Raw genomic sequence first — 12,813 nt, forward strand, 5'->3', positions numbered from 1 at the left:
TGACCCGTCCGCTCCCATTCGGCACTAGATAGTTGGTCAAAAGCTCCCGTTTCCCTTGCCTGTAATAAAGCATTCTAAAGTATCAGTTATGAGCCTTCTTGTAGATTCAGCACAATAAATCTATGGTGGATCAGGCACAATTACTGTCACCTGCTAATGTTTTAGTCTAGAAAAGTAAGATTATTACAGATGACTTAATTTGCTCTCTGAACAAAGATCTTGTTTTGCTTTAACAGCAATTGATTTGCTAGAAAATGTCTTACTGATGTATCTACTTCTGCTACAGTATTTGTTTCTAATACACCAGAAAAATCTGTTGTCTTGCAAGACTAGCTGTAAGCTGTATGCCAAATAACCGTTTCCTCATGCTGGGATAAATAGCTACATAATCACATCACTGATAATATAGAAACAGACTTTCGAATGGAGAAGTGCAGGTTTATAGTGAGAGTCGTACCAAGGTTACAACTATCAAAGTATTTATTGGAAATTATAAAATTTAAATAATAGCTATACATTATATACACACAGTTACCATTTTAGAAAATAGGGTTTCATAGTTGACAAAGTCCAAGAGAAAGTTCAACTACATCAGTACTAGAGTCATCTCAAAATCCAGACTTCCTTCTCCACGCTTTAGTTGCTACATCACCTCGTTCAAATGCAATCACAGTACTTTACATATTGGAGTTTGGGTACGCTCCTTCAAATAAATAATTTATAAATACAAAACCTTCAGATTGGGCAATGGGGTTTGACCCCTTTCCTCACTCTTCCTCAAACTTGTGAGCAGTTGTAGTGCAAATGAGTGTTATTTTACCTCTTCTCTTTCTAAGTAACACAGACAGAAGTTGTCCTTACTCAGAAGCGCCATGGAGTCTCCACTAGAGTGCCAGGAGAGAGACACGATCTGGAAGTCACCTGCAGAAACAGATCAGAGCATGTCAGTGAGAAGCTGACAGTCCATCCTCTTACCTTAGGAAAAGGGAGTCAGGCACACACATTGGGAAAATACCTTCCCCACCCTGGAAGCCTTAACAGGGTGTTGGGTTTTGTTACTGCTGCAGTAGAGTCAATCTGTTCTCCAGTACAGAAGGCAGATGAGCTGCACTACTGACTCTTGCCCCGACACCTACAGTTACTTTGTTCTCCAAAGAAAATCACACGTAGATTTTGTAGACTCGTCATTCCAATGCAAACAGATGCCACAAGATCGTTTACCAGTGCGGCGCTGCATACCCCGGTGATATTGCCACTCCTTGTGTAGGGAGGAAAGAGCTGAATCTTTGTGATTTTTTTTTTCTGTTTAATATGCAGAAAGACATTTACGTGATCTAGCTAATGGTCTCATATCACTTACTGCCAGTCATAAAACTTCTCATCACGCAGGCTGGCTTAGGGATCAGGTTCACATATGTTCTTTTACACATCAGATTTACCATGCACATTTTTCCCCATTAGTGTTTTGTTGTAGTTTAGTTGTTTTCAGAATACCCAAAACCATTATAGGCATTTCAGAGTCTTTATTTCGGCGCTTGGCATTCTGCGCAACTACAGTTGCTAGGTAAATAAACTGATATGAATATAAATTTTGAGAAAGAATTCAACATACCATACAATTAAAGCAACAATTAAATCATTGTTAGTCCCCATGCTCTGTCCTTGATATATTTTGTCATGTTTGCTATGTTGCGTTATGAACTCCTCCTTCTGAGGACAGAAATACCTGGTTTTAAAAAGCTCCAGGAACACATTGGAGCCATTTATGTGATAATGCTTGGACCGGTTTAGAAGAGGAAAAAAAATGTTTTGTGAAGAAGCAGCCAATGGCTTGCAGAAGATATTGCAGGCAGGCTTACCTTCCACTGGAACCTGCACTGACACACAGCCAGCCGGGGACCATAAGTAGACTTTGCTGTTTCCTGTACACAGAGCGAGTCGAGGTTGTCGTGGATCCCACTGGAAAGATTGGATCGCGCACATCTGCTCTAAGACTACAAACAGTTTCAGCTTTTGAATGTCCCAGATCCAGACAGCGTTAGGAATGTTGTCTGTCAGAAAAGGAAGAGGTAATCATGTAAATACCTGAAGGAGAAAAAGATAGCACTTTTTTTTTTTTAAGAAACGGGCATTAATTGAGGTCTAACACAACACAAACCGTTTAGGTACACCACAGGTTTAACCCCACTAGAGTTTTGCCTAGCAGTGCCTTCAGTTTTGCCTTGGAAATATTGCAAAAGGTATACAAGAAGTGACTTAGTTCATCCTCCAGTCCTTCACTGCCTGTTACCAAATCATTCACAATTACGCTGCTGTTGATGGGTTTTGCATCTGAACACTGTTTTTGTTCCAGACATAAACAGCCCTTCAGGATCACCAAAGGGAAAGATTAAACGTTAATTCCATGACTTTCACTATTTGAGGTAATCAAAAGGCCCCTACTACCAGGTTGTGAAGAATTCTGCATTTCAAGAGACACTTGACGTAAACGAAGGAGGAAAGATACCTCTGAACATGAAAAGCATACTATTTTCAGTAAATACAAAGCCAAGACCGAGTTAATGCACTGATATGCAGTTCTAGCAGCTCCCAAGACTTCAGGTATGCTAGAAGACATGGTTCTGAATGTCCTCTGTAGTTATACATTTGCACAAGGGAGAGCTGTTTTTTAGATAGGGCTGTGAGACTTCTCATGGTGCAAAATAACTGGCCAACTATCATCCTCGGTTCTCTTATGAAAACACACCACACACAATGAGTAGGTTTCCCCTTTAATATAGGGCAGTAGGAACTTACCATTTTTAGTTGCCAGGAAACAGTTATCTGGACTGAATGCCAACATCCCAATTCCCATTTTGGGATTTGCCCTGTCAGTAGCTGGTTTGATGTACTGTAAAGAAACTGGCATCTGGGAAATGTCATCTGGAATTTGAAATAAAAGTACTTTACTAAGCAAGCCTGAATGGGCAAAATATTTACATTCCAACTGTTAAAAAACCCGCATCTCTGAAGTGATAGGACCATATTTTACTCTTCTCCAAGATGTTCCAATCAAAAGCTGCAATTGTTTTAAGGTATTGCATCTTCATATAAACAGCTTACTATTCTTGCCCTTCTACAAAAAAAGAAACGCTGGAAACCCAGGCAAGTCTGAGATTCAACTATGAAAAAAGGAAAGCTCAAATCCTCTGCTACCTTTTAATTAGCATTTCAAACGAACACCAATGCAAAATAAAGGTAATTTACAGTACCACAAACAATGAGACAGTAAAAAAAACAGAGAACAAATAGAAAAAGATACTAGTAGTACATTGTCTGCCATCTCTTTCATATTTTGAAGCCTGTTGTCTGGAGGCAAGTTTAAAGCATTGCTACGACTACAGCTTCTCAGACAAAAGCCAAATGGCCTTTTTCATGCTCTGCTTTTTTACTTAAGCTGACACCTAAGGAATTACTTACTGTTCTAAAACAGACAGCAAGAATAACACCTTCTGATTTTTTTTTTTAATTATTTGAACTACCACACACTATGGTAAGATTCTTAATTGCAATAGGTCTTCTGCTTCTAGCAGTCACCTGCAGCCATTAAACTAAGTCGTGAAATAACATTGCATAGATCAAACAAAACAAACAAATCCACTCAACGCTAAGACAACTTTTGCAAGCAACTCCAAGACCGAGATCTGGCTGCTATTTCTACGCCCAAGCAACAACAGGTCTTTTCTACGCTATCCCGCTAGCCTTCCACCTGCCTTCAAAGCACCATGCAGACAGCAGCGCCTCGTGCAGGGTGCTTACCGCCCTGGGAGCTCTTCAGTTAACTTGGGAGCCTTGAGCCGAGCATCAAAGAGGCAGTGTTCGCCTATAATGCTTACAGAAAGACTCCACGCGGCAAACTCAAGTGTCTCATTTTAGTAAACTTTGGCTTACATTTACTTTGTGTGCTGAAGCGAGAACTAGCCAACGTTCTTGTTGGAGGGAAAGAAAGTCTCTCTGTTTCAACAGATGGGGATTTCTCCACTTCTTTATACACAATCTACAAAGAAACAAGTGAGAGTTCTATAGACAGAAGGGCCTCGGAGAATTGGAACACGGGCTATTACCAAATCACCCACATCCCACTAACTCATTTGCAAGCATATTATATCTCTGCGTCCCCTAGTTCATCAGTGGAGAAAAAGGCTTCAGTAGGCAAATACCGAATCCAGCATTCTCAGTGAATCATTTGCTATTTGGAACCATGATCAGGAAAACACTCCTGTGACAAATAAACGAACCTTGAAGTCTATGAAGAATGAGCCTGCCAGAGTACCCCTCATTCGTTATTCCCGAGAGCTAAATCTGGCAGTACAATAAATCACCTTCATCACAACGGAACATAGATTTCATTTTTGCAGTAAAGAATCTTTAATCGGATATTATCATAAATAAATGCAAACAACGGGCCACACTGCAGAAGGAAACAGCAAACGTATTTTAATAGTATGCCTTCGACAGATTATTCCCAAAACACAAGCACCGGGATAAAATGCACCAGCTGCAATTCCTCTCTGTGTAGTAGAGATTAAAAGAGCTATTTCTATTTGTTTTTCGTTATATATTTTACACCTAACTGGCAGTAAGGGCATTTTTCACTCGCGAGAAGTTTTGCTGAGGCGCACTTAATGGCTCGTGCCTTGCTTCTGGTTGAGAGGCACCACCACAGTCACGTGCATATTGCAGACTTAGAGTCTACCATGTAAACCCTTACAGGACATCCGTCCGAATGCAAGACTAGTCCTTCCCCTGCAGTGGCGTGCAGCACTCCCACAGTGCATGTTCTCTTTGCCTTGATGGACAAGAACAGCTTGTGATTTTCGGAACAAAAGCTACAGCGCTCTGCCTGCTGCCAGCTACCCAGAATCTGCTGGGCCTTGCATATACACGTATGCAAGGATAAAAATAAATGATGACAGATGTTTACAGGAAATGCTCTTTAGGTGAGCTGGATAAGCTCGTACATACAAGACGCAAATCACAATCCAGTTCCAACGCTATTTAAAGTCACAAATTGTATAAAACTGAGAAAAATCTCTCCCGCTTCCGTTTGCCATCATCTGCATAGCCAAATCCGTAACGCAAGCACCACATACGTCAAAATACACTGGCATACGACAAAATCCATCTGAGAACCTGCTAGTGCTCAAGCTGAGAGGATCATATGTGCACATTCCATCAAACTTGGAAGGATCCCTCTATTTTTCTTATCCTCATGCAGTTTCCCAAGCCCTCTTTACGCATTAGGAAGGGAAAAAGCAAGATCTCCAGAATGAAATGTATTTACGAGCATCTTTCAGATACAAACAGCAGTGTCACAGCGCTGATGATGATTCAACCGATGTTGGATCCATACTCACAGTCTTGGAGTTAGCAATGGTTGCTGGATGCTCAAACTCTGCAATCTTCTTCCAAGTTACATGGTTCAAGATACGCACCTGATTCAAGAAAGCATTGCAAGACAAAGCCGTTACGACAAAGTTCTACAAACGGCTTAGATAAAAGAGGGAAAATAAACCTACTTCTCACCTTTTCATCATAGCTGCCAATTGCCAAAAATTGACTGCTGGGACTCCAGGCGATTGATTTTATGCCTAGCGACCATTCATAAGCCCGATACGTGGATAGCAGTCTGCCATCAAGGGAGTACAGCAATATTTTATACTGAAACATAAACAGATGAATTCTAAAGACTAACGCTCTTGTTAAAAGCCATAGACAGGCGAAACCATTCCTTCCAAACTCTCGCTGCTTAAAACGCAGCGAGTTAAATACAAAGGGCATGGCTTCTTGTCTGTCACTTGAGAGAAGAGGCTCTAGGCTTCCAGTTCGGCTCTGTTGGCACTCACAGAACACGTCCACCCTGTCCACAAGAGCACAAACACCCCACCAGGCCTGAACAACGGCCCATCCAGCCCAACACGCTTCAACAACATCAGTAGCAGATGCCATTATGCAGACTCTCACGCTCCTTCAGCATCTGCAAGCCATCTGATCAGGGATGGAACAACCCTGCCCATTCCCAGGACTACTTGTTTTGATCATGCTGCCCATAACTTTATGGCCACAGGAGGGCACTTTTCTATACCTAGACGTTCACCTACTCTGAGCAGAAAGCATAGCGCATATATATATGCCCTGCTAACTTTCTGGATGAGTATTTTGACTTCACTGTAAAATTACTGTGCAACATAATGTAAAGCAAAATGGTAGAAGAGTCTTACAGAAGACTTCTTTTGTTTTGTTTTGTTTTTTATTATTTCAATAGTGGCTTCTGCAATGTTTACAATAATTTCTTTTCCCAAGGTAAATTAGAAAGAAAGCTAATAAGATAATTTGCTGTCATTAAATATGTATGTAACAGTTTGACATTCACTTGTAAGGACGTCCATTACCAGTATAAGTACAATCTTTAAAATGGTTTGAGTTCAGCTTCTGTAATGTTTAAAAAAAAAATATAACACTAGTTCTTTTAGTTGCTGATTTATACATGGCAGCTACAAGCCAACTTGAAGTCTCCAAGAAAATATTCTGCTTTTCCCTCATACCTCCAGACACGTATCCCACGCTGCCAGAACACAGCCATTGGGAGCCCATTCAATCCCAAACAGATCTTGCGTTTCCGTGTCAAAATGCTGTCCCCAGAAGAGAAAAAACAAACCCATTTGTAATAGTATACTAACAAATACTAGTGCACCTGACCTAACACAGCCCTCAGTTTTATCCTCTGAAGTGCTACCACAAATGCAAAAGAGCCTTTTGTATGCTAGTGTAGAAACAGAAGTATTTTCTTTTGCCACAGTATGCTGCATTCACTGGTTCTTTGGTTTCCCTTTAAAGAAAAGACAAAAAGTCGCTATACCTTAAAACAAACAGCATTTCATAAGAAAATAAAAGTAGTTACACTGAATCAGCCAAGAAATCTAGCTAGCCTAATTCATTGCCTCAGAGAGACTGGTACAGGATCATTAGGGAAGAGCTTGTGAACATTACAAGCATTTAGTGCTATTCCCCAAATTTTGCTATCAGCTTCTAATGAGACGCAGAAATCCTGAGCCAGAGGTGACACTACATGCGGACTAGTTCTTACCGTGTTTTAATTCTCAAATCCACCTGGCCCTCCAAGACATGCTGGTGTGCATTCTTCCCAGACTAGTCTCATCGTTAAACAGATAATACGACAATTTATATTATACATCTCAAATGATCTCTTTATCAAGCGTTTGATACTTTCATTATTATTAATGCAGCAGTGTTTATTGTAAATAAGCTCAGGCAAGAATTTAAAGGTGAAATTTTGCATTCCATCAGAAAGTCCTTAAGAACATATATTCTATTTTGGTCTCCTCATCAGCATACTGCTTCAGAAGTATGCCCGCAGACCTGCGAAGGAGCCAGATGCTGGATAGAAAATGCATTGGCAAGTCTAAAACCAGATTACCGAAGCAACCGAGTTTAGCATGCGGCATATGCTTGTAGTCCACGCAGAAACAGTGGAAGGCAAGGATGTAGCTTACTCTCAGTAGCTGCCAGTCACTGCATACAAAGATGCTAACGAAGTCCTTGCAGTCACGCCTTTCTGCTACTGCCATATAGCGGCCATCCTTAGTGAAAGCTATCCCTGCCAATGAGAGAAAGTTGATTAAAAAAAACCCAAAATAGAGAGAAAACAAGATAGAATAGCTGACAAGCCTTCTGTGAAAAGCGGTTACTCCCAATTTAAAGAAACAGTAAAAAGAGAAGGAAAAATATCTTCACAGAAGATCACATTCATAAGGCAATGCATCATTTTACTAATTTGCTTGTGTTGGCAGTTCTTAAACTTTGACGATACTATTTCTAAGGATGCAGCTTCACGGCTATTGCAGAACTTCAGCACGCGTCAAAAACCACGTTTGATTACTGACAGACAGTTGTTATATAAAACCCACAGATTTCAAATAAACAGTTCATTTAGTCTAGCTAAATGGATTAGTTATGCAACCATCCGTACTCCACCAACTTCCAGGCATCGGTCCCCGTCCGCTCTTATTTTACATGTAATACTTAATTGCCTTTGTCATATACGGGATATTACTATATACGAGCCTCAGGCAGGAAACTGCTAACCACAGCCATGTGGCTAGACAGTCCCGACAAGAGCTTCCCTTTCAAGCCTTTTCCTGTATAAAAGATGACAAAAGCCACTTTGGATTAGTGTTTTTCATCACCAATACATCCAGCTTAAGTTCACGTCTCAAAGGACCCTTCAGAGGTGAACACAACAGAAAGACGCGTATTTGGAGCGTGGGCACACAGATCAGCCGTAATCCTTCGTTCGCAGCGAGAATACGACAACCCCAGAGCACATCTGAGCATGCTGTGGCAGCAGGTGATGCCCAGCTCCTGACCTCGAAGACCCACGCCCCTGAGGGTGAGCCGAGCCCCCAACAAGGAGGGTGCCAGAGTCTGTCCCGAAACACGTGTTTCCTCGTTACACGTCACGTTCATCTTCCCCCTTCTGCCGTATTAAAAAATACCATTCCTGCATTAGATTTGCGACACTTACCCTGCTGACAAGCTTTGGGATACTTGATGTAAGACACCGATTTTGTACACAAGGACCACACAGTTATCCGCAGCTGTCACAAAGAGAAGGCAACAAGGAAGTATTTATTTTTTTATCTACAAAAATAAAAAAGTAAATAGAAACCCATAAACCTAATTCAAGAACACAAAGTAGATCAATATACCTTCTGTGGTTAATTAAACTTTGCAGCTATTCTCTGTAGCTTAAACACAAAGCCCTGGGAAGTAATTGTGAGGAATGACCTCCCAACCACCACATTAAAAGTTTCGACTGTCACAGAATCTGGAAGAGGGGTAAGAAGTTTCTCGCATTTATGAGCGGGTGGGACATTACACCAGCTTACGAATATCATATCACTTGGGACAAAGCTACCAGGTATGAAAATTTAGCTGTATTTTTCACCTTTTAGACACAGTCAGGTTTGACAGCTAATTTGCATTTTGCTCTTCCCTCCTCAGCCACCCACAAGGCGGCAACATCACGTAATTACCGAAAAGAACAAGAACAGAACCAAAACACAGTGTGCAAAGCAAGGCATTGAACATCTCATTTGGGGTATTTCTGGAGGCTTGTGCATCCATAAAACACAAAAACTGCAGAGAAGGCAGTCAGCTGCAAAAGCAGCCTGTCCACAGCTCTTCAAGGTCACAGCCTGCATTCTGGAAGCTCTGTGTTGCCATCTGCAGATTATTCAATTAAAAACAAATACTTCCTCTCCCTTAGCAACGGCAGCCACCCCAGACATATGTGCATCAATCAGTGTGTCATGCGAACCTTTGCATTTATATCTGGAGCAAGGAATGTTTCCAGTGCAGTTTTTTTCTTGTGTTTTCCTACATTTTGTGGCACCAAGGTAAGAGATACTAGAACAGACACAGGTAAAACCGTTCTTGCAATAAAGCGCCCTGGTCATAAAGCTACCTTTCGGGGACCCACTGAACAAGAAAAATAGTTCTGATGCATTATATAAGTAAAACTTCAGCACTGTCTATCATTTCATCCTCCTCCTGCATCAGACGCAGGCCATCAGCATCACCGGCAGTCTCGGGAAAAAGTTCCTGCTACGCTTTTTTGTCCTGGATGCACGTTTTCCTTCCCTGAAGTAATATTCAGTGGTGCCAAAGGACCCCAAGGTAGAATCCTATGTATCTGTTCTACCTGGAAAGGCTACAGTCCGTGTTGCAGGAGAATTCGGACTTTTTTTTCCTTGCTGATATTATCATTTTTGCTAGAAAGCGCGATTCAAGTAATTGACATCATGTTCAAACCAAACTTCAGAATCCTAATAAATGCTGCCGCCTTCCAGAGATATGTGGAGGCCCAAAGCAAAACAGCAGCATTAGCTGTCTTCCCTACTGCTTTTTATACACAGAAAAACATTTTGAGACTTGAAGAGACAACATAAAACAAATTATTTCTTTTTAAATTTATTACAGGAAAGAGCACAACCAGATCAGATTCCAGTCTGCTTCTATCTAAAGTTTATAAAAAGGTATTGGACCGCTATTTAATGCGGTGTTTATTATTCTCTTCCTTTATTTTACAGGCATGAAATTACAACTAGACATCTATAGCACCACCTTCAAAAAAACCTAGAGGAATCCATGAGATGAACTACATTAATCAAGTTTTATCACTGCAACTGCTCACTTCCGGACATACAAAAATACAGCACTGTTAGCCTGCTCTTCATGCAAGATTTACTTTAAAAATACCAACACAATGCCTACTCACATTCTTCTATGGCAACTGCAATAGTGATACGCTACTTGCTCCTATTAATTGCAGCGTTGAATGTACTTGCTCCTATTCCTCCCTCAACCAAAACACGCAGCATACACAACACGCATTCTACAGCCACTTAATACAAGCTTAGCAGCTGCAAGCTTTGAATGCTGAGGTCTAGATTGTAATTTTTCCTGGCAAAGGCATCCCAGTTTACATCTGTGCTGCTACTTGGCCTCACCATCAACTCACCTGGCCTTCTGTGCGCCAAACGCACTTCTGTCCTGGACCAGGTAGGCTGGCTGACAGCCTCAAAACAGGGCAAAACCCTCCTGCTCACATCAAGCTCAAGGACATGGGAAGAGGAAAATCCCTAGAGCGGAGAAAAAGCACCTCAACATGCCAAGCTCTTACTGTTGCCTCCACCTTGCCCAAGATGCCACCGCCAAAGAGAAAAGGCAAGTACACATTGGTTTTGAAAAGTCTTTCCGCATCTGTCTCCACTTCACCCTTGGGTGCCGCCCTCTCTTTGCCATTCAGACAGAACCTTCTCTAAACCGGTTGAGTTTTGTCACTCTCCAGAGAAAGACACTAGTAACGGTCTCCCTGTTCATTCTTGTCATGTTGCGCTTAACCACTGAGCATGCACTTCACCGGCACCGAAAGTTTCAGTAACATTAAATGTTGATATTGTTGGAGCGGTACTGTATTGCCCCATATACCTCCCCGACACATCATTTCTAGCATGGACGGCATAAACTGCGATACTGCCATTGCAGTACTGGGGAGTGACTACCACCCAACCAACATGCAGTCGTGTGATGTTTACACCCAGTCTATAAGAAACCCCACAAAAGTATACCTTTGAAAACAAAGGCCTATTATCACACTAGATGCCTAAAACCCTTTGGCAACCAAAGCACTTCACCTTCAGACCAGATCTAAATGGGTCACAATGCACCCATAACAACTCAGAAGATCCTCTATTTGACTTCAGTGTATCTCTCCTGAAAAGGCTGCAAGCCGCTAAGGGAAGCACACAACTGCAAGAGAGACTTGTATATGCTCTGCCGTAAATTCACTGCAACCTCTTGCCCAAGTCACACGACACACAACCTGAAGGCTTTGCCCTAGAAGCATGCAAAAGCAAACCAGTCTGATCCCCAACATTAGGATTCTTTTCGGTTGTTCTATTTGCATACAACCATTTTCATAAACCCAGAAAGTTGCATTATGTGCTTAACCCAGGACTTACACCTCTCTTACCTGGATTAACAATATGTTTAAACTGTGACAAAAAGGGAAAACCTTCATATTCCCCACTGGGACTGAAACAATCTTGCCCAAGCTGCCAACATAAAGCCAACATATAGTCCAAGAAATCTTATTTTACAGCTAGCAGATCTGATTATGTGAGACCAAAACATAAAACGCACAGAAGGTAAAAAAGGAAAGCCAAACACTTCTAAAGTTACCAGAAATTGCATTGCTTTTATTTGCTTTTCTCGGAGGCTTTGTGGGGAGGGGAGAATTGCTTGTACAGCAGGAGAATAGATCGTGGTCAATTAGGTCTGCAGCAAGCACTTCTTCACTGACCATCTTGAGGGCTACTTTCTCTTGAGCATAGACAACTCGATTAAGCGGAGTTGTCAAACTCAAGTCCTAACGATAACGGTGTCTGAGAAGTTTTCAGCTGTTGTTTTGCAGTGGAAAAACAAACCAAAAGCAGAAGCATTTTTAAAATAGCCTAAAAACAGCTGAGAAATAAAGAGTATTTAGATGGTAACGTGATAAACAGTCTCCAGTGCTGGGTTCAGGACTACAGCCCAACGTTGACAGCTATAGGCAGGTGTAAGACTGGTGATTTTCAACAGATAAAAACACACTTTTAAACAACCTTGCATCTCAAATGACTGTCAACTTTTGTCCCAGACTTGACTGGGTCACAAGGCCTCCTTACATAGCAGTGTCTGTCAGCACCGGATTTCAGAAGATTATTCAGAGCACATTCCTCGACAGAAAGCATTTTTCAACCAACGCAGCCATTTACAGTTACTAAGGATTAGCTCCAATATACACAGAAACACACACTTTTTTCCCCTGCTGCTGTACTTCGAAAGAAGCTTCGGTACTTAATGTGGAACTAGAGAAAGTACAATCTACATAACGTATAAGTACAGCTCTTGACAGAAACAGTCAAGAACAATGCTGCTGATCTTCAAACTATTTATCACAAAACATGAGAGTCACGAGGAAGCAGAGGATCCGTTTGCTTTCTCTGTATCATTTATCTGCTGCTCTTGTTTGAGCTCCACATGTGCCTATGAATTCAGGTGGAATGGCGGCACCGTAAGAAGAGAGATACCTGGTGCAACACCTTCCACAGGAGACACGGAAAATGTGGAATCTTCTAGCAATCAGCTCGCCATGATACACACCGCAGGCACACAGAACTGCCTCACAAAACGGAGTGGATTTCAGCA

General features: G+C 41.6%; 1 protein-coding gene across 1 annotated transcript in view; it reads right to left on the reverse strand.

The window, feature by feature from the left end:
- Positions 1–438: 438 nt before the first annotated feature.
- Positions 439–12,813, reverse strand: part of WRAP73 (WD repeat containing, antisense to TP73) — a 16,226-nt gene continuing 3,851 nt past the window's right edge. Inside the window, exons 3-11 of the mRNA XM_010290556.1 lie at positions 8,585–8,657; positions 7,554–7,657; positions 6,585–6,671; positions 5,566–5,700; positions 5,397–5,474; positions 3,931–4,036; positions 2,797–2,922; positions 1,860–2,051; positions 439–921 (exon numbers count right to left, since the gene is read on the reverse strand). Of these exons, the coding sequence (XP_010288858.1) occupies positions 812–921; positions 1,860–2,051; positions 2,797–2,922; positions 3,931–4,036; positions 5,397–5,474; positions 5,566–5,700; positions 6,585–6,671; positions 7,554–7,657; positions 8,585–8,657 (1,011 nt within the window). The 3' untranslated portion in view covers positions 439–811. The remainder of the gene's footprint in view (positions 922–1,859; positions 2,052–2,796; positions 2,923–3,930; positions 4,037–5,396; positions 5,475–5,565; positions 5,701–6,584; positions 6,672–7,553; positions 7,658–8,584; positions 8,658–12,813) is intronic.

Source organism: Phaethon lepturus, unplaced genomic scaffold, assembly GCF_000687285.1.
Source record: "Phaethon lepturus isolate BGI_N335 unplaced genomic scaffold, ASM68728v1 scaffold34427, whole genome shotgun sequence".
Lineage (NCBI taxonomy): Eukaryota > Metazoa > Chordata > Aves > Phaethontiformes > Phaethontidae > Phaethon > Phaethon lepturus.